Genomic DNA, 21,068 nt, shown 5'->3' with positions numbered 1-21,068 from the left:
ATGAAAAATAAATAAACAAATCAAGAATAAAGAAAATAAATCATTGATAAATAAATATAATAATAATAATTAAATGGCAAATAATAAAAACTTAATAAACCACATATAGTTGGTCGGTAGGCAAATGATTTTTTTCAGATTAAAATGAACAAAGCATTATTAGAGCCCTGTAGACATGACAAAACACGACTATAGTCACATTTATACTCTTTTTATTTACAACATATTGCGCAACTGCAGGGTCTTGAGACACATGCTAACTCGCAAACTAGAGAGCTAGCGACCTAAACGGACGCCTTCGAGTTATTTCCTTTCAACTTAAATAGCCAAAAACTTACCACTTCCACACGGATAGGGAGGATAACTATTAACAGTTATTTAACCTTTAACATGAACATGAATCAAACGTAGTAATTTTTTCTGGGTACATGATACCATACAGCATCCATATCAAACTAGCGCGGGCCGCACTGACATTAAACTTTCATATCAAAGCGGGGGCCTCAAACTAGCGCCCTGCGGGCCACATTTGGCCCGCGGGCCGCGTGTTTGAGACCCCTGGTCTAAACCCATCCCATGCCCCCACGTTCAGCCTGGTGTCGGCTGGATGTCACCTGGACATTTTTCATGCTCTAACCTGCCCGTATGCGAGTGATTTCACGGGGAAATAGCATTGACGTGGGAGCTGTGATAACGATAACGCTGTGTATTTCTTCATTTCCTGTTTTCTCACCTCGTCGCTATCCCCCAAATTTATCAATTTATGCTCAGCTCTCTTTGAGTATTTTTCATGGCTGTTGTCGCTATTGTCACGTGATCAGTTTGAACAATCGAGGAGACAGCCGAGGTAGCTCGGGCATCAAGTGTGTTACTAGTTCAACTACATTTCTGGCTTGAGTGATGCTAACGCGTGTGTTTTCCACATCAACTATCTCGTCAGTAGTGAAGATATTTCACTGATAGAATAGCGCCGTAGCCTACACAGAAGCTACATTTCTCCAGGCATTTCTACATTATTTTTTTTTTATGCAGAGGCGCTTCTGCTGCGGTGGCAGCGGTAACCATGGCGATGACAGATGCTCCTTCACATGACATGACGTAGCCGGGTGGCTGAGTAGTATGGAAGGACTTCATGTTGTGAATCTTGACAAGCTTTGGGGAAACACCTGAATGTACTTCCTTTAATTTTTGCTTTTAATTCACTCATTTGTAATCAGGCTGTTACCATTTCAACACTAACTCAGCTTTTTTAACAAAATCAATTGAGTGGAATCTTGCACAGTCTTGCTAGTTTGTGCTTAAACACAACAGGAATGAACTACAGTAAACCTCGGATATATCGGACTCGGATATATCGGAAATTCGCTCACAACGGACAGATAAAAAAGAACCGATTTTTCTGTAATGCATTTCCAATAAAAATTCATTGCATATATCGGATTTTTTATAACGGATTTCACCTATTTCGGACAAAATCTCCAGTCCCGTTCCAATGCATTTCCATGAAATTTCCCTGGCATATATATCGGATGGCCGCATCGTGGCGCTCCGATTCGCCGAATCGTGACAGGCCGCTATACGACGTCATTTGCAGCGTTTGCAGCGTTGCCTGCGCGTCCAGGTACATTGGAAACATAGTCAAGGAAGTGCCTTTTTATAACGGATAAAATCCCATTTACGCATATACCGGATATAAATCCCATATATGCGTAAAACGGACATTTTCCGGTATACGCATATAACGGATTTCGCTTATATCGGACAAAACCAGTGGGAACAATTGAATCCGACATATCCGAGGTTTACTGTAGTGCGTCATGGCGCCATAAATAGTCAAGTACACAGCTTGCAACAATGCAAAGTATATCACAGTAAAAGTATCGCAGTGTATTTCTAATACAGACACGCCAAATTAAACTGACGACATTTAATAAAAAAAAGTCAATGATTCAATAAATAAATAAACAAACAGGCAAACATTTCAACCTCCCCCAATGGTAGACCCAAAGTTACGCCCCTTGCCAAGGGGGCAGACCTAGGACACGCTGGAGGGATTACGTATGTCTCATAGCTGGTCTGGGAACGCCTTGGGGAACCGGAAGAGGCGCCCAGGGACCAGGAATTCTGGACTTCCTTACTGAGACTGCTGCCCCCGCGACCTGGGCAAGCAAAGGAGAATGGAATGGAATGGAACAGTCCAAATAACAGTGATAATCTGCAGAGAAAATGTGTCATTTTAAGCGAAAAACCCAATATGGAGAAAAATTATGGAATTTTAGGAGCATAATATCGGAACTAATGTCATTTTTGTAAAGTAACAAACAAAACAACAAATTAAAATTGTCATTTTGGGAAAAATTAGGTTGTGTAAAAAGTAATGTTATGAAAATGAAGTCAAAATATTATTATTATTGTGATAAAGTCATCATCGCAAGTTCAGAGCTTGCAAAAGCTGAGATGCAGTTTTTTCTCGAAATAGAAACATATAACTCGTCACACGTGTCGCTTGGCTGTAGCCCTGGTAGATCAAGTTGGGACACCCTTGGCTTACGAGTCCTCAGACCTCTCTATCGTGACTAATAACCAATCTAGCAGTTCTTTCTTATCTTGGAGACTCATGTATTGCTCTTCTCAACGGGCAGCAGGCGCTGCTGTGAGGCCCTTCCCCATCTCATAGCACTCAGACAAAGCGACAAAATTTTTTTTTTTTTGTCTGTCCTATAACCACATTTCTCTTTACTGCAGCACCCGGCACCCTCACACGCCCCATTACCACCACATATAGATTACAGTCCTGTGGGAAACACTGTCAATTTTCTTTTTAAGATCCGAACAGAAGCTGTGGGGAAAGTTGTCGTTATATCAGATATTTCAGGGCCAGCCTTGTGGAGCAGAAAAAGACTGTAATTGATAGCGACTTCCTTATAAGCCCCCCACCCCACTGGAAAATGATTCATCTTTTCCGCCTTGGTGATTTTCACGCATCACTGTGTCTTTTATTGCACTGATGCTCATCTGACCACAGGGAGAAGGGAAATCACTGCTGATGGAATTGAAGGTTTTGGACCAAATATTTGTGTAACAAAGAAAAAAAATGCTCTAAAAGCAGCTTTGTTTTTTTTTTTTTAGAAAGACACACGCCCCAAAAAAATAATTAATAATTAATACAGCTTCACGATACTACAGGTTTTCGTGAAAAAGTGTTTGTTCAGATGGCCGGAGAATTCATGCTTCTATTTACCGTATTTTCCGGACTATAAGTGGCACTTTTTTTCATAGGTTGGCTGTTCCTGCAACTTATACTCCAGAGCGACTTATAAATGAAAAAAGTGTTTATGTTCCATACTTCCAAGATGACATAATGTCTGTTTTGGTCAAGTAGTTTGGAAAATAAATTACCCGCAAAAAATGCGACTTATACTCCAGTACGACTTATGTATGTTTGTTTCTACCTAATTATGTATTTTTGGCCTTGTGCGACTTATACTCCGGAGCGACTTATAGTTCAGAAAATACAGTATATACCATATTTTCTGGACTATAAGTTGCACTTTTTTTCCATAGGTTGGCTGTTCCTGCGACTTATACTCCAGAGCGACTTATAAATGAAAAAAGTGTTTATGTTCCATAAACACTGGACACCTTTTTTGTTCATGTTTATTTTTTGTGTAGCTGAATAAGCATTGTGTTAGCATATCTTACACCTATTCAGCCTGTTCTCTATTCTTTTATTCATGTTAGAACTTGCCTTCCAAGATGACGTAATGTCTGTTTTGGTCAAGTAGTTTGGAAAATAAATTACCTTCAAAAAATGCGACTTATACTCCAGTGCGACTTATGTATGTTTTTTTTATACCTAATTATGTATTTTTGGCCTTGTGCGACTTATACTCCGGAGCGACTTATAGTCCAGAAAATACGTAAAATAAATTACCTGCAAAAATGAAAAAAATTGTAAAATAAATTACCTGCAAAAATGCCTACCTAATTATGCATTTTTGGCCTTATGCGACTTATAGTCCAGAAAATACGCTATTACGGCAGACCATCACACTACCACCACCGTATTTGACTTTTGCTATGATGTTCTTTCCTCCCAAAATGGCCACCGTTTGTCTGGTCAGACCACAGAGTATTTTCCCAAATGTCTTTGGGGATCATCAAGATGTTAAACTGGATTTTTTTTTTTTTTTATTGAAAACTAATATTTGAATGAATTTGATGGTCTGAAACATTTAAGTATGGCAATAAGACTTTTTCACAACACGATGTAAATGTGCTTATTTGTTCCATCGTTCTTGGTTTTCTATTTTCGTGAATAATATGTAGCTACCCATAACACCCCCTTATCGTTCCTATTTGTTCGACTCATTTCTTCTGTGTTGATGTGCAGATCAGCCAGATGCTGGGGAACGAGATGAAGTTCGCAGTCCGAGAGCCAGTCGGTCTGAGGTGAGATTTCAGCCGTGCTCGGCGTCGTTCTCAGTAAAGCTGAAATTGTGTCAAGTCAGATCAGAGCAATCAGGTCTGATGGAAAGCAATGCTGTTTTTTTTTTGTTTTTTTAAGGCTGTGGTTGCTGATCTCCGCTGTGGGTTTCACTGCCGTCGCCTTAATGGTAAGTGCCGTGGAAATGAATCCATCACCAGGCTCGGCTTTCTTTCTTTCTCGTCTTTCACATTGCAAAGGCATTGTGTCACTCGGGGATGAATTGATGAATTGATGATTTTTTTTTTGTATGCACATTTGCCGTTTGGAGAAACAGTTCACTCTCTGTCTGCCTTAGCGTGTCCATATTCAATATGTCCACTGTTCATGGCGTCCACACTCCACTTGTCACAGTGCCTGTACTTTGGAGGGATAACTACTGTTGCTGTGTTGTAATTGTCCCGTTTTTTTTAAACACAGGCCCTGGTGTTTCCTAACCAGCTATATGAAGTCGTTTTTGAGGAGGAGCTCTCCACAACCAGTCTCTCTGTTCGGCTTTATGGAGGAGCGCTGTTGAGTGAGTGTCGCTCCAAAGATGCGGGAGAAAGAAATAAAAGCTCTCTAACTCCATGAATACAATGGATCCTTGTACATTTGGGATTCACTATTCAATGAGGAGAACATACTTACTCATAGTACTGTTACTACAAATCTCCGCCATGTGATGCGAATGAAATGAAACCAAAGAAGTTTAACAAGGGGTGCGGGTGCGTTGGACCTCAGCTTAATGATAAGGTAAACCAGGGGTGGGCAAATATTTGGACTCGAGGGCCGCATTGAGTTAACAAAATTGTCTGGGGGGCCAGAACATATATTTAACACACACACACTATTTTATGCTTATCATTTTCCTTGAATTATTTGTCTAATTTTATCTGTAAAAGTGTTATCCTATATCAGTTGTATGTCCCTTTTTTAGGAGCACTTTAAACATCACACCACATCAAACTATGTCATTTAATTTTACAGTTTTGTTGTTTATTTTTTTACTAAATCAGACATCCGACTTGCTAGTCATGTTGCCAGTTTGTATGTTAAAAGTTGAAGTTACTTAGAAAGCAACTGGCGGGCCGGATTCAAACGCTTGGTGGGCCGCATGTGGCCCCCGGGCCGTAGTTTGCCCACCCCTGAGGTAAACGATGGAACTTAGAACAGTAATTGCTGAAAAATATAGTTATTTATGTAAAAAAAAAAAACACGGAAAAGCTTAATACCTTTGTAACTATACTAAATTGTTAGAGGTACCCAGGCTAACATGCATAAATATAGAGGTAGGGATTATCATTATTATTATCATTAATTATTATTAATTATTACTTTACAAAAAATAGTAATAATGGACAGCAAGACATCATTGCTTCAAAAATTGGTTTGAGCACAGACCTAAAACCTTGCTTCCTAATGCACAAGACTAGACACACACAAACTAATAAACACGTCTAAAAACCTCAGGTAGGGTTTAACAAGAAGAAACTGATGTTTGGGTTGGTCACCTGTCCAGACACGGTCTCAAGTTCTTGTTTTTTTAATGCATAAGATTAGACACATGCAATACAGAAAATAAGTAAATGTCACAAAAAAAAGTGGGCTAATAAATTGACACACAAAGACTGCAGATTTCAGAAAATAACAGAAGAAATCTCTACACTCTACAACAGGGGTGGGCAAACTTTTGGACTCGTGGGCCGCATTGAGTTAACAAATCTGTCTGGGGGGCCAGAATATATATTTTTTTAAAACACACACGATTTTACACTTATAATTCTAACAGTCCACCTTGAATTATTTGTCTAGTTTTATTTATTTATTATATATATATTATAATGATTAATTATATTATATATATTAATTTTATTATTATATATATTATATTTAATATATTATATTATATTTCATATATTTATTATTTATTTATTTTATTTATGTATTTGTATATATGTATATATATTTGTATATATTTGTATTTGCTTATAATTCTAACAGTCCACCTTGAATTATTTGTCTATATATATTTCTCTATATATATTATATATTATATTTAATCTACATATTATATATATATAATTCATTATATATATTATAATTATATTATTAATTACATTATATATCAATTATATTATATTTTTATATATTTATTATTTATTTACTTTGTATAATTTTATCTGTAAACGTGTCAGATTATTAGCTATATGTTTTAAATATGTTCCATATATCCCTTTTTTCCAGAGCACTTTAAACATCAAACTTGAATTTTACATTTTAATTTTTTTTTTTTTTTTTTTACTGAAAAAGACATCTGACTTGCAAGTCATGTTGCCAGCATGTATGTTAAAAGTTAGAAAGCAACTGACGGGCCGGATTCAAACGCTTAGTGGGCCGCATGTGGCCCCCGGGCCGTAGTTTGCCCACCCCTGCTCTACAAATAAAAAAAATCACAAATTTTTTAACTATAATGATGAAAATGGTAATATTAATGATGATTATAATGATGGTAATAATGATAAAGATTATAACAACAATGATAATAAAAATAATAATAATATTACAATGAAAATAATAACAGGGGAAACAAGACAGTGCACACTGGTCCAGAATCCCGAAAAAGTCGATCAAAACTGATCTCTCCGATTTTCGAAAAAAGGGGTATTTTTCCTTTTTTTAGTTCATGAGGAACTGGGGTGTGCTTTTACTTTGGTCCCCGAGCCCCCTGATTAGGAGCAGTGCGCGTTCAAAAGTAAGGTTTTCAGTTTCCTCTTTGTACCGCTTCCCAGCAAGTGAAATGTTGGGCACTTGTGCTCACTAGTGAACGTGCGTGTTTCCAAGTTTTTGTGGTACCTCCAGTCACCCAAGGATGGCAACTGCCCAACCAGGTGGTCGTTTCTCCTTTTGAGCCAATACTGGGAGAATTCCCTTTGGTTTGAATCACATGTTGTCGAGCAGTCATTTAGTGTTTGTTCAATGGGTCATATAATACAGAAGAAGGGCCAAGCACAGACTCAAATCAACATCATGTGATACCTACGACATCACTCTTTACTTGGTTGGAAAAGGTTTTGCCACTTTTTGCAACTTTAGGAGTAAACTGGATTTTCCCGTTTCAGATCCACTCCATGAGATGACGTCCCCCACCCGTCGGGGGCTTCTGGAGGCGATGCTGGGAGCCGGTTTCCTGATGTCGGACGCGGCATTGAAAGCTGGTGTCGAGTTCCTGTGTCTCTCGGTTCCTCCTGGACGTGTGCCTGACCGATCCGTCATCTGGGACGTCGTTCTTTATCGTCGTTCCAGCTGGAACAGATTCGCGAAGCCAGACTTCATGTTTGTTGAGCATCTTCGCGAATGACCGTCGAATTCCTGGAGCATCCCAGCGTTGAAGTATCATCTTCCGTTGATAAAGAACGACGTCCCGGATGACGGATCGGTCAGGCACACGTCCAGGAGGAACCGAGAGGCACAGGAACTCGACACCAGCTTTCAATGCCGCGTCCGACATCAGGAAACCGGCTCCCAGCATCGCCTCCAGAAGCCCCCGACGGGTGGGGGACGTCATCTCATGGAGTGGATCTGAAACGGGAAAATCCAGTTTACTCCTAAAGTTGCAAAAAGTGGCAAAACCTTTTCCAACCAAGTAAAGAGTGATGTCGTAGGTATCACATGATGTTGATTTGAGTCTGTGCTTGGCCCTTCTTCTGTATTATATGACCCATTGAACAAACACTAAATGACTGCTCGACAACATGTGATTCAAACCAAAGGGAATTCTCCCAGTATTGGCTCAAAAGGAGAAACGACCACCTGGTTGGGCAGTTGCCATCCTTGGGTGACTGGAGGTACCACAAAAACTTGGAAACACGCACGTTCACTAGTGAGCACAAGTGCCCAACATTTCACTTGCTGGGAAGCGGTACAAAGAGGAAACTGAAAACCTTACTTTTGAACGCGCACTGCTCCTAATCAGGGGGCTCGGGGACCAAAGTAAAAGCACACCCCAGTTCCTCATGAACTAAAAAAAGGAAAAATACCCCTTTTTTCGAAAATCGGAGAGATCAGTTTTGATCGACTTTTTCGTGATTCTGGACCAGTGTGCAGTGGCATGAACATGATTATATCCTGTAAAAAGGGGTCGGCATTTATAAGCTTTTGCTTCAGCCTACTCCTTTTGGGCTTGGGATCAGATAGCTGAATACAAATGTAAATAATGGAAAGTTATATTTTCATTGATGTAAGAAATGCACTGTAATGATTCACATATTTGCCCAAATAAAGGGAAAAAAAAAAAAAAAAAGATTGTTGCGATGGGGAAAAAAGGAGGCAGGAAGGATTTGTTTACTGCAAAAACATATTTTTTCCCCTTCTGTTTGTATTATGTTTCATATTTTTTTTACTTGTTTTTTTTTAAAGTAAGCTTTTGTGGCAATGTCTCGATTTGTGTGTGATGGCGAGTGACATGCAGTGAAATTACCCAGAAAAATGTCAGGGGACAAAATGACAAATGACAAGTGAAAAACGTTGACATGAATGATGAAATAGTGAGTAGAACTTAACAGAAGTTGACATTTCTTATCAATGCAGCTACAATCGAATGTGCTCATTTCAATGCTACAGTTGACTCACGAGAGTCGTTCCTGCAGGTTTGGCGCTCATCATGTGGAACGGTCTCTACACGGCAGAGAAGATCGTCATCCAGTGGACTCTCCTGAGCCAAGCTTGCTACTTCACGGTCCAATTTCTTGGTAAATATGCAACATTTTTTCTTTGCAGCATCTGCTTATCTTAGTGAAATGTGGAGGCCAAGCCCTTTTGAATGCAGAATGCATAACCAAAGCGGTGTTTATTTATTAATATGAATGTGCAGAAACTGCCCTCTTGTGGTCATTGCTTAGACTTGCAGCCTGCATTGTGTTTTGTATTCAGTGGAGGGGGTTGACGGTAGGCAGCTTTTCAACAATCCTCGTTAATATGTGTTTTTTTTCCTTATTAAACACTTTCCACCATAAATAATGTAAACACGGCCCAAACATGCTTCAGGCATGATAAGACAGTATACCCTTGGTTATCTGTTTTATTGATTCCACACCGGCTGCACGGCAAGCAAGTGGTTAGCGCGCAGGCCTCACAGCTAGGAGACCCAAGTTCAATTCCACCCTCGGCCATCTCTGTGTGGAGTTTGCATGTTCTCCCCGTGCATGCGTGGGTTTTCTCCCGGTACTCCGGTTTCCTCCCACATTCCAAAAACATGCTAGGTTAATTAGCCACTCCAAATTGTCCATAGGTATGAATAAGATAAGATAAGATATGCCTTTATTCGTCCCTCAGTGGGGAAATTTGCATTGCACAGCAGCAAGAGTACAGAATCAGTTAAGCTGTACAAAATACACAATATAAAAAAAAAAAACAATATAAACAACCCAAGTATTAACGAATCAACAATTTTAGTAATAGTTTGCAGATAATATGAAATGAGATTAAATATATGACCAGTCTATACACTACGACAGGGGTCTCAAACTCAATTTACCTGGGCGCCACTGGAGCTCGGGTCTGGGTGAGACTGGGCCGCATCAGGTTTTCAAAAAAAAACAAAAAAAAAACGCATTTATTAAAAACTGAAAAATTAATAAACTTTGCTTTTCTTTGATTTTCTACAAGAAAAGCTCTGATAAAACATTCCACTGTTCTCAAATATCTTAATTTTTATTTTTCTACAGAAAATAAGATGAAAAATAAATAAACAAATAAAGAAAATCAATCAATCAGTAATAAATAAATATAATAATAATAATAATAAAACGGCAAACAATTAAAAATTAGACAAAAATAGACAAATGATTTTTTTCATATTAAAATGAACAAAGCATTATTAGAGCCCTGTAGACATGACAAAACACGACTATAGTCACATTTATACTCTTTTTATTTACAACATATTGCGCAACTGCAGGGTCTTGAGACACATGCTAACTCGCAAACTAGAGAGCTAGCGACCTCAACGGTAGCCTTCGAGTTATTTCCTTTAAACTTAAATCGCCAAAAACGTACCACTTCCACACGGATAGGGAGGATAACTATTAACAGTTATTTAACCTTTAACATGAACATGAATCAAACGTAATCATTTTTTCTGGGTACATGATACCATACAGCATCCATATCAAACTTGCGCGGGGCCGCACTAACATTAAACTTCATATCAAGGCGGGGGCCTCAAACTAGTGTCCTGCGGGCCACATAAGAAGTTATGAACTGTATATTTCTACGCACACATTGCACCCCCATAACCACACAATGCCTAAAGTTGTGTACTTTAGTACCAGGTGGCAGCGCTACTTTGGTTTTCAGTATGTTTTGGGCCCCCCCCCCCCCCCCCCCCTCTTCCTCACGGTGTGTCTCTCTCTGCTTTCAGTGACCTCCATCACCTTGATAGAGATGGGCATGCTACCCAATGCCGCCACGCTGCTGCTCCTCAGCCGGGTCCTCTTCTTGGCCATCACCCTGGCGTACTACTACCACCTGGGTCGCAAACCAAAGAAGATCTGAGCTTAGCTTCGCCGTGCTTCCCGGGGGGGGGGGGGGGGCATCTGAAGGTGCGGCTTATCATTTGAACGGGAGCTCGGAGCATTATTTTGCCAGCGATTGCACGTTCCGCACTCACACGTGCGTGGGACCTAGCTTATTAAAACCCCGCAACAAGTCAAGTCAACAACCGAGCACACGATGGACTCTCCGTGGGGGAAGCTTCAGACCTCCTGGTAAAAAAATGACGAGGTCAAACAATCCCTCCTTTTTGAGTGATGTTGTTTGTGTTGTATTGCATCGTCGTGTCCCCATGTTTGATGACGACGGGGTATGTATCTTCAGATCCGTGTCCTACAATTAGACGTCCAAAATGACAGTTTACGCTTCTTTGATACGAGCTACACCTTCCACGGGAACCAGGACCAACATTCCAACTTCAAATGTTCTTATTCCGAGAATTAGTCCTGAGCACCAGTGAAGACGAAGCGGCTAAAACCTTATTAAAAAAAAAAACAAAAAACATTTTCAACCCAAAGATATCACGTAAAGGAGGCCCAGCGATCAACGTGATTCATTCTCAGTACCTCCTTCCACTTCCTGGTAGCACCACAGTCTGAGGAGTCAAACCTAAAAGGAGGTTTGTCTCCTGCTAACGTGAACCAGGGTTTCTGGATGCTAGCCGACGTGGACGTTGAGTGTAAATTAAAGGACTGGAGATACGGGTTCGCTAGGCTAACTTATAGATTTACACGGTCAAGGGACCTTCTCAGCCCACACAACACACTTCTGGCCTTCAAAGTAAGAGTAAGCCACATCCTGTTTACCTGTGCTCATTTGATGATGGACTTGTCGGGAATTCCGAGTCAAGTTGATCGAAGGTTCATATCATGGAGAAGTTCAGAGCTTCCATTCACGCCAGCTTCCGTGATCCTGCCTCTTAAACGCATCGTAATGGAGAATCGTCAGGAAGTGGAATCCGCACGAGGAATCGGAAACGGAATGTTTTGGCATTGACAAGATGGCCGACCCCAGCCGTGAGCGTGTTCACCTTTCAAGGTCGCTAATGTGGTGTATGAACTCAAAGCGTACAGTAACTGCTTTTTCGCATGACGCTGGGTCAGCGTGGTACTTTTAGCCGTAACGAGAGCACACGTAACTATATGCTAATCCCTCGATATTCCTCACTTTTGGAATTTCACCGCTTCACTCCATAATGACTTTTCCAAAAATACATTCAATCATAAATCAGTGGTTAAATACGGTCTATTATTGCTCCAATAAAATATGCACTGAATGATGTCATACACCAACTTAAGGCATTCAGATGATGCATTCAAGGACGCTTTGATATGTAGTATTCTACACCGGTCACTCGGTCTCACTAATGTTACTGTGATATTGGCTGAGACACACAAGCACCAGACATTTATTGCCGGCTCGAATGATCTCACAACAGACACACGCTAAGCTAACCCCCCCACGCCAAGCTAACACTCAACTCTGAACAGCCCGGATGTCACTTCCTGTCCGCCCGCCACCAACAACACAGACACAAACACAAACACAAGCATGAGTCTTATTATGTCTTGGCTCTTACGTCGGCCGTAGTGTGTAAACGTGACTATAGGGTTGTTATTTAATGTCTAGAGGGCTCTAAATCATGTTAGACAGCATATTTAGGAAGTTGAAGAGGTTTTCTGTAGTACTCTTAACTATGAAAATATTACCTTTATCGGTGAGGAATCCTACTTTGTGGAAATGTACTGATGTAACTGCTATAAAGGAAGGATTACTGTAGTAATGGTGTGTAAATATCCACTCAGTGATGTAGCACAGTTTTTGTACAATACTGTATTCGTAGTCTTGCCTTGAAACGTTTAAAAAAACATTTAAAACGTTTTTGGAGTACACACGGTGTTTCGTATTCAAGCGTTTTCATTCGGGTGTGATTTTGCACCTCTGTTGTAGTTCGATTCCATGCATGGAATCATGCAGTGCAGAAAGAGCAGAGCGTGTAGCAGCCAGGAAGGAACAGGAAAGTAAACGTCCAGTACAAGTCTACCTCCCAGTTCCAGTACTTGGCATCCCACATGTGCTGCCAGCGTACTCCGACGGTGGAACTCAGAGTCCCGCCCCACATGGGAGTAGGTCTTGAGGTCTGAGTGATTGCTGGGTCACTTGGGTGAGCCTTCGCTTCACTTCACGAGGATGAGGTCTCATACGCTTCTCCGTAAGGTAGTCATTATCTTTTAGCGGTCTTTCATTACGTACACTTCTCCACAGTCACACACCGATACTTCTACTGCTGAAGTCCTTCTATTTCCCACTACGCCGGAGAGGCCTCAAACTATCCACCTTGTCCTTGCTCAAAGGTCTGTGATGCTGATTTTAGTTTTTTGGACTTTTGGCTTCTCTGAATGAGAACAAATAAAAAGTTGTAGCATTGTGTTTTTATGTAAATACTATTTGTGCTACTATCTTGTACCTCCAAATGTATCGGCATTGTTATTTCCATGCTGTAGTTTGAAATAAAGAATCTTTGTTTATTTTCAACACTTCTGTCATTTACTCTCCACCCCACCCATTAACTGTCACAATACGCTCCACCCTCGCTTGAGGTCTCCTGACTCCTGATGGCCTATACATGCTAACCACTCATCCACCGTGCGGCCCACTAACTCAGACACCAGTTGTGTATTTTGTATATTTTAATATCATTATTGACTTTATGTCTGCGATTCACCCACAATGGATTCGTGACACATTTTTGGGTCCTGATCCACCAGTTGAGAACCACTGCACTAAACTAACAAGATTGTATTACCTTGAAATAATTTACTATAAAAGTGTTATTCTGTAAAAGCATCGTTGTGACAATATTTACAGCCACGCGGGGGTGTGAGTGAGTGAACGCTTCAACGGAAAAACACACACACACACACACACTCGATAGCAAAACTTATTTTACCGACTCGATTACATACGAGTCTCGGTTATTTGAATCACTTCGCGGTACCCGTCACAGAGCCCATTCGCAACAAATTGTGAACCGGGTACTGAATTCACTCGAGTTCCGGAGTGTATGCTTTTTACCGACTCGATTATATACGAGTCTCGGTTATTTGAATCACTTCACGGTACCCGTCACAGAGCCCATTCGCAACAAATTGTGAACCGGGTACTGAATTCACTCGAGTTCCGGAGTGTATGCTTTTTACCGACTCGATTACATACGAGTCTCGGTTATTTGAATCACTTCACGGTACCCGTCACAGAGCCCATTCGCAACAAATTGTGAACCGGGTACTGAAATCACTCGAGTTCCGGAGTGTATGCTTTTTACCGACTCGATTACATACGAGTCTCGGTTATTTTTATCACTTCACGGTACCCGTCACAGAGCCCATTCATAACAAAGTGTGAATCGGGTACTGAAATCACTCGAGTTCCGGAGTGTATGCTTTTTACCGACTCGATTACATACGAGTCTCGGTTATTTGAATCACTTCGCGGTACCCGTCACAGAGCTCACTCGCAACAAATTGTGAACCGGGTACTGAATTCACTCGAGTTCCGGAGTGTATGCGCGGAGAAACACTCCTGAGGTTTGATCGACTCGTTCATGACTCGCACATCTCAGTCTCCCACTGTAGTCTGTTCTCACAGTCACTAAACTACCATCAACGTTCTTCGCTCAGTTGTTTTCATCGTCGAAGGAAGCCAAGTAAGTCTACCTTGTTTTATTCCTTTACTTTACTTTTAGTCGCTGTGCTTGGCGCCTGGTTTAGCCTAAACTTTCTTGTGTGATCTACTTTCAACAATCTAAAAAGCTCATGTTCATAATGTTCGCCCCCCCCCCCCCAATTGAAGCTGAATGTTTTGTGTGTGGAGAATAAGGAGTCTTTAAGGACGCTTCGTGAATTTTGGCTCTTTGACCTCACAAGGATTTGTTAGTTTGCTAGTTAGTTAGTTTGTTCATAAAAAATAAACAGCAGCGATGTTTTTTTTTGGTCGTGTTTGTACACGAATGCAAGCTGACTAAAGTCATAGACATGTTTGCTATATCGCGATTGGAAAATGAATTCATGGGAAATCGATGTTTCCGAGGGAACACATTTACAGTGACACTGCACGAGCTGGAGTTTTATTTACATTTTTAATTGGGTTAGTTTCCCTTATTTTGCCTGATATATAGTGTGAAGCCTTTTAACGATGGAAGCAAAACCCCGACATCAACAAGGAGCTGCTAACATATTTTATTATTTATGTTCAATATGTATTATTTTCTCCGATTATATATATATATATGTATATATATAATGATACACCTATCTGGGTGTTTTTTCATGTCTTGAGATTTCTAATCATGTTACAAAAAACATATTTAGGAAGCCATAAAGATGTTTTCTATGCCGTAACTACGAAAATATTCAATTTATTAACATTGAATCCTACTTCACTTATTGTGGTTGGTTCTGAAACCAAATTCAGAATCAGTACATTTGTGGTAATTGTTATTCTCATTGTGTATGATGTCTGATTTATTATTTTTTTTACACCACTACAGTCAAAACTAGCACAGAGAGAGCGCAGACTTCCGCCAAGTGCCATAGTTTGGGATTTAAACCATAAATATTAGTCCTACGTGTACATATTTACATGCCTTGACCATAAAAACATACAATGGAATAGTTTTGAATGCTAATGATACGAACATGCTAATGTGAGCATGCTATCACTGAGCACAATTGGGCTAATTTTTTTCATGAATGCTAAAAATGATAGTATAATTATGTTAGCATGCTAACAGCTAACATCTGCTTAAGGTCATATTTGTGAAAATTCCAAAAAATATGACTATGCTGTGAGTGTGAATGGTTGTTTGTCTATATGTGCCCTGTGATTGGCTGGCGACCAGTCCAGGGTGTACCCCGCCTCTCGCCCGCAGACAGCTGGGATAGGCTCCAGCACCCTCCGTGAACCTGGTGAGGAAAAAGCGGTAGAAAATGAATGAATGAATATGAATGACTATGCTGATGTTAGCATGTTAGCATTGCTAATGTTCACATACATAAAGAACCATAATTCACGGAAATTCACACATCGCCATTGGGTCTGGAACCAATTAACGCGACAAACGAAGGATTACGGTATACCGAAACAATGATTAGGTTATTATTTACCTTCTGCCCCATAATGTTTACTATACATAGCGGCCATATTTGGAGAGAGGAAGCTGTTATTTGTACTAAATAAAAAGTGAATGAAGTGAGTTGGCACAGTTGGCAGCAGCACACCTGAACATCTGTCACAGCAGCCCCACCGTTGTGAGGAAACCACGTCTCTGTTATTACAGCGACTGATGGCGGCACGATGGAGGTGATTGACAAAATGTGTCTGTGACAACATTTGAAAGACGCAAATAGCGAAACCCCGCCCGTCTTTCCTTTCCGGCAACATCTGTTACAACACAGCGACTCAGGTTGCACTCATGTGGTTGCACCACAAGCAAGCAGAGCGTTTAGTCAACTTGTGGAAGTGCAGTGTGTTCAATTATTTTCTATCCGGTCCTCCCAATGGACAGATTTGTTTCCGTGAACTTTGACCTCCAATTCTTCAGAACTACAACTAATCATTCTTATACTGCGCCGCTTGAGTTTTGGTCCATATCACCCGGCCCGAGTACTTGTGGTGTAAAAATCTTACGTACTTTTTGTGTTAAGTTGCTGCGTGATGATTCTAGCACCCCTGCTTAAATGACGCTGTGCATCAGACTGTTATGTTGGCTAATGAGTCACTTTTTGATTGACAGTGAAATGAGCGAATCGGCGATTTTCAAGTATAAACCTCCACCGGATCATTTTCTAAGTTTATCATTCCGTTGTTCTGAACTAGCATTACATTTATACATCTAGAACAGGGGTCTCAAACTCAATTTACTTGGAGGCCACTGGAGCTAGGGTCTGGGCGAGACTGGGCCGCATCAGGTTTTCCAAAAAAAAAAAAAAAATCGCATTTATTAAAAACAGAAAAATGAATAAACTTTGCTTTGGTTTCGATTTTCTACAAGAAAAGCTCTGATAAAACATTCCACTGTTCTCAAATATCTTACTTTTTTTTTCTACACAAAATAAGATGACAAATAATTAAACAAATCAAGAATAAAGAAATCAGTCAGTAATAAATAAATATAATAATAATAATAAAACGTCAAATAATAAAAACTTAATAAACCACATGTAGTTGGTGGGTAGACAAATGATTTTTTTCATATTAAAATGAACAAAGCATTATTAGAGCCCTGTAGACATGACAAAACACGACTATAGTCACATTTATACTCTTTTTATTTACAACATATTGCGCAACTGCAGGGTCTTGAGACACATGCTAACTCGCAAACTAGAGAGCTAGCGACCTAAACGGTAGCCTTTGAGTTATTTCCTTTAAACTTAAAAAAGCCAAAAACTTACCACTTCCACACGGATAGGGAGGATAACTATTAACAGTTATTTAACCTTTAACATGAACATGAATCAAATGTAATAATTTTTTCTGGGTACATGATACCATACAGCATCCATATCAAACTAACATTAAACTTCATATCAAGGCGGGGGCCTCAAACTAGTGTCCTGCGGGCCACATTTGGCCCGCGGGCCGCGTGTTTGAGACCCCTGATCTAGACTAATGCTACAATTTACACGTAAGAAATAAACACATTAATGATGAAGGCTTGGGAAAACGGGCTTCCTGTCCTTGATTGGGACGTCCGGCAGTCGCCACTGGTAAAGTACGTGGTAAAGAGTTTACCAGGACCGAGGGATTAGTGTACCACGACAACAATGTAGCCTTTGGCAGGAACTTGCCTGCACAGGGCTCACCTTTTGGTGTGAGTCATGCGAACAGCAGTGAAGATAACAAGCCACATCCTGTGGGCATAGGTATAAAGTGTGTGGCTCCAGATGTCCAAGCAGGGTTCTCTTACGGTCTTAACACAACGGTGCAGGAAGGCCACGGCCTGGCAGATGCTAAACTGGGTCAGATATTGATATAATGGTGCTGAATGGAGGGCGGGTGGAGGTCTGTTGCCCTCGGGGCCCGCCTTTGATCCACTCTGTGACAGCCATCTGCCACTCAGCTCTACAATATTTTTTGCTGCCCACAGTTTTTTTTTTGCAAGACTGTTGCTCAGTGACGGTGTAGTTTGATTCCCTGAAGTCATTTCCTTGCTGCAGGTGGTTTTGCTCCCATCGGGGTTGGAAGGTGCAGTGTGACGTGGCGTTGGGGACTGTCTCTGTGCCAGTCATAACTAAACCTTCTTAATCTCCACCCGCAAACAATCTACTTTAGGGATTATATTTTTTTGCCTGGCAAAATCTGTTGTGGTGTGCGGTGTGGGGGCTCGACACAACGTTGTTGTCTTTTTGTGTGTGCATACTTAACTGCTCTTTTGGCATGTCAAATGTAGGCTGCACCCATCAATCGGTTTCATCCTGTCAGTTTTATTGAAATGCACGTGATTGGCATATGCCATAAAAAAACCTTTCAAGGCCGGTCGCCTGTGGTTTGTACCATTAGTAGTGTAGTAGTGTAGTGTCTTGGGTAGCGTCACCCACCCCCTTTCCTTCACACCGAAACAAGCACGTTTGCTGTGAGGAACATCTCCTCCCATTCCATGTGGAAGTGGTACTTTATTCTTTTTCCCTCCTGTTTTTTTTAAAGTTTAGAATCAATAAATTTTATGATAACAACGTCTTGTAGCTTTCTATGCTTAAAGAGTGCGGCCGTCTCTATTGTCCTTGCACACAATATCCGATGTCAACAGTGTAAGTACTTGGCCTTTTCTAGTTACCGCCAAGCTGTAGCGACTAAGAGTTTTCGGAGGGTTTGGATCAGAGTAGGAAGAAGCAAAGCTTATTTAATCCTACCCCTAATCGGTTTCATGTATTGCAATACACGAGTTGCTATTAAGGGTACTCTGAGTCTTCTTTAATGAACCACATTGGCTCATTATATTCCGAGCGTGCCCCGTGAAGGAAAAAGCCCGACTGTGGTAAATATTTACTTGGCACTTCTGGAGCACTGCCTTTTTGTCATAGTGCCAGAGAGCTCTGGGAGCGTGCGACTGATGTGTGTGTGTGTGTGTGTGTGTGTGTGTGTGTGTGGTGTTGGTCTGGCCTACAGCTGTTTCTCAGAAGGAAAACATTGCTCACGGAGAAGCTGCTGACATGCAGTCATACGTGTGGGCCTGTGCCGTCATGCTTACGTGGCTGTGAAGCAGACATGACTATGTATTGTCTACAGCTACGCTTCCATTCTTTATGATGCTCATCGCTCTAGTTTGAGTTTGAGGCCCCCGCCTTGAGTTTAATGTTAGTTTGATATGGATGCTGTATGGTATCATGTACCCAGAAAAAAATTATTACGTTTGATTCATGTTCATGTTAAAGGTTAAATAACTGTTAATAGTTATCCTCCCTATCCGTGTGGAAGTGGTAAGTTTTTGGCTATTTAAGTTGAAAGGAAATAACTCGAAGGCTACCGTTTAGGTCGCTAGCTCTCTAGTTTGCGAGTTAGCATGTGTCTCGAGACCCTGCAGTTGCGCAATATGTTGTAAATAAAAAAAAAGTATAAATGTGACTGTTTTGTCATGTCTACAGGGCTCTAATAATGCTTTGTTCATTTTAATATGAAAAAAATCATTTGTCTACCCACCAACTATATGTGCTTTCTTAAGTTTTTATTATTTGCTGTTTTATTATTATTACTATATTTATTTATTACTGATTGATTGATTTTCTTTATTCTTGATTTGTTTATTTTGTTTTATTTTTCATCTTATTTTGTGTAGAAAAATAAAAATGAAGATATTTGAGAACAGTGGAATGTTTTATCAGAGCTTTTCTTGTAGAAAATCGGAACCAAAGCAAAGTTTATTCATTTTTCTTACATTTTTTTTTACATTGAGTTTGAGACCCCTGATCTAATACCACGACACAGACCAGTTCCTAACTTATAAAGCTTGGTTGAAATGCGTCTCCTAAAAAAAAAAGAGCCATGTGTTTAATGGGGACTGTGCAGATTTTCCTTCCTGCGGTTTGACCTTCTCCAGGCTAGCTGCGTTTGTGTAATTGTGTCTCTGTCTTTGTCTCCATCTGGGTTTTATGTTTCATCCCCAAACTGGCTGACACGGGAACCACTGCGCTGTGTTCTACTTTCAGAATCGCAACCATGTCGAAAGGATGCATCACCGTCACCAAGTACTTCCTGTTCCTCTTCAACCTCATCTTCTTTGTGAGTAACGCTGACTTCATGCCGTCTACTCATGCTTAGTAACTCCGGCATCAATGGAGTTAACCTTCACCGGTGTTGTCCGCACAAAATGAGCTTTGCATGCACTTTAAGGCCTGAAACAAAGAAAGAAAGAAAGAAAGAAAGAAAGAAAGAAAAGAACGTGAGAACGTATTGCACAAACCACAAAATGGCATCTTGGCTGAAGGTGAAACTCCTGGAATCTAACACCTGTATTCATGGAGACACTTACTTCCACAAAACCACAATACATGCTTGTTTTCCTTTGACATGGCCGAACCAGGGACGGGTAAACTGCAGGCCGCGGGCCACATCAGGCCCGCCAAGCATCTCCATCAGGCCCACCTTTGTATCACTCCATCCATCCCTCGTCCCTCACTCCATCTACTCATTCCCCATCCATCCCTCCCTCCATCCACCCATCCATCCATCCATTGTTTTGTTAGTTTCTCATAACATAAAATATGTCTGTGTGTGTTTGAAAGACTGGTTGAAAATGGCAAGAATTTACATTTTTATGTTCAGGAGGTTCTAAGTAGAGCTTCAAAATCCAAGAAGGAGAAGAAATGGCAGTGGGACAAAAAAAAACCAAAACTTAAACTATATTAGGAAAGCAGGAAGTGAACAAATGTAACAGTTAGTGATTGTAAAAGTACCAGATGGAGGGGTAGGATTTAATAAGCTTTGCTTCTTCCTACTCCTTTTGGACATGTGGAACTGGGAACTGATTATGGGATGCACTCAATTGGAATCT

General features: G+C 40.6%; 2 protein-coding genes across 10 annotated transcripts in view; both read left to right on the top strand.

Moving 5' to 3' along the window:
* Nucleotides 1-13,552, top strand: part of LOC131131175 (tumor protein p53-inducible protein 11-like) — a 46,626-nt gene extending 33,074 nt beyond the window's left edge. For all 9 annotated transcript variants that reach the window (XM_058075630.1, XM_058075626.1, XM_058075631.1 and 6 more), the window contains 5 exons: nt 4,394-4,452; nt 4,568-4,616; nt 4,907-5,003; nt 9,115-9,216; nt 10,887-13,552. In XM_058075630.1, coding sequence (XP_057931613.1) covers nt 4,394-4,452; nt 4,568-4,616; nt 4,907-5,003; nt 9,115-9,216; nt 10,887-11,020 — 441 coding nt within the window. In that variant the 3' untranslated portion in view covers nt 11,021-13,552. The remainder of the gene's footprint in view (nt 1-4,393; nt 4,453-4,567; nt 4,617-4,906; nt 5,004-9,114; nt 9,217-10,886) is intronic.
* A 1,017-nt stretch (nt 13,553-14,569) lies between these two features.
* Nucleotides 14,570-21,068, top strand: part of cd82b (CD82 molecule b) — a 36,343-nt gene continuing 29,844 nt past the window's right edge. Inside the window, exons 1-2 of the mRNA XM_058075203.1 lie at nt 14,570-14,723; nt 20,224-20,296. Coding sequence (XP_057931186.1) covers nt 20,234-20,296 — 63 coding nt within the window. The 5' untranslated portion in view covers nt 14,570-14,723; nt 20,224-20,233. The remainder of the gene's footprint in view (nt 14,724-20,223; nt 20,297-21,068) is intronic.

Source organism: Doryrhamphus excisus, chromosome 6 (genome assembly GCF_030265055.1).
Source record: "Doryrhamphus excisus isolate RoL2022-K1 chromosome 6, RoL_Dexc_1.0, whole genome shotgun sequence".
NCBI classification, from domain to species: Eukaryota; Metazoa; Chordata; class Actinopteri; order Syngnathiformes; family Syngnathidae; genus Doryrhamphus; species Doryrhamphus excisus.
Note: the sequence above shows the minus strand (reverse complement) of the source record. Positions and strands in the feature narration are given on the sequence as shown.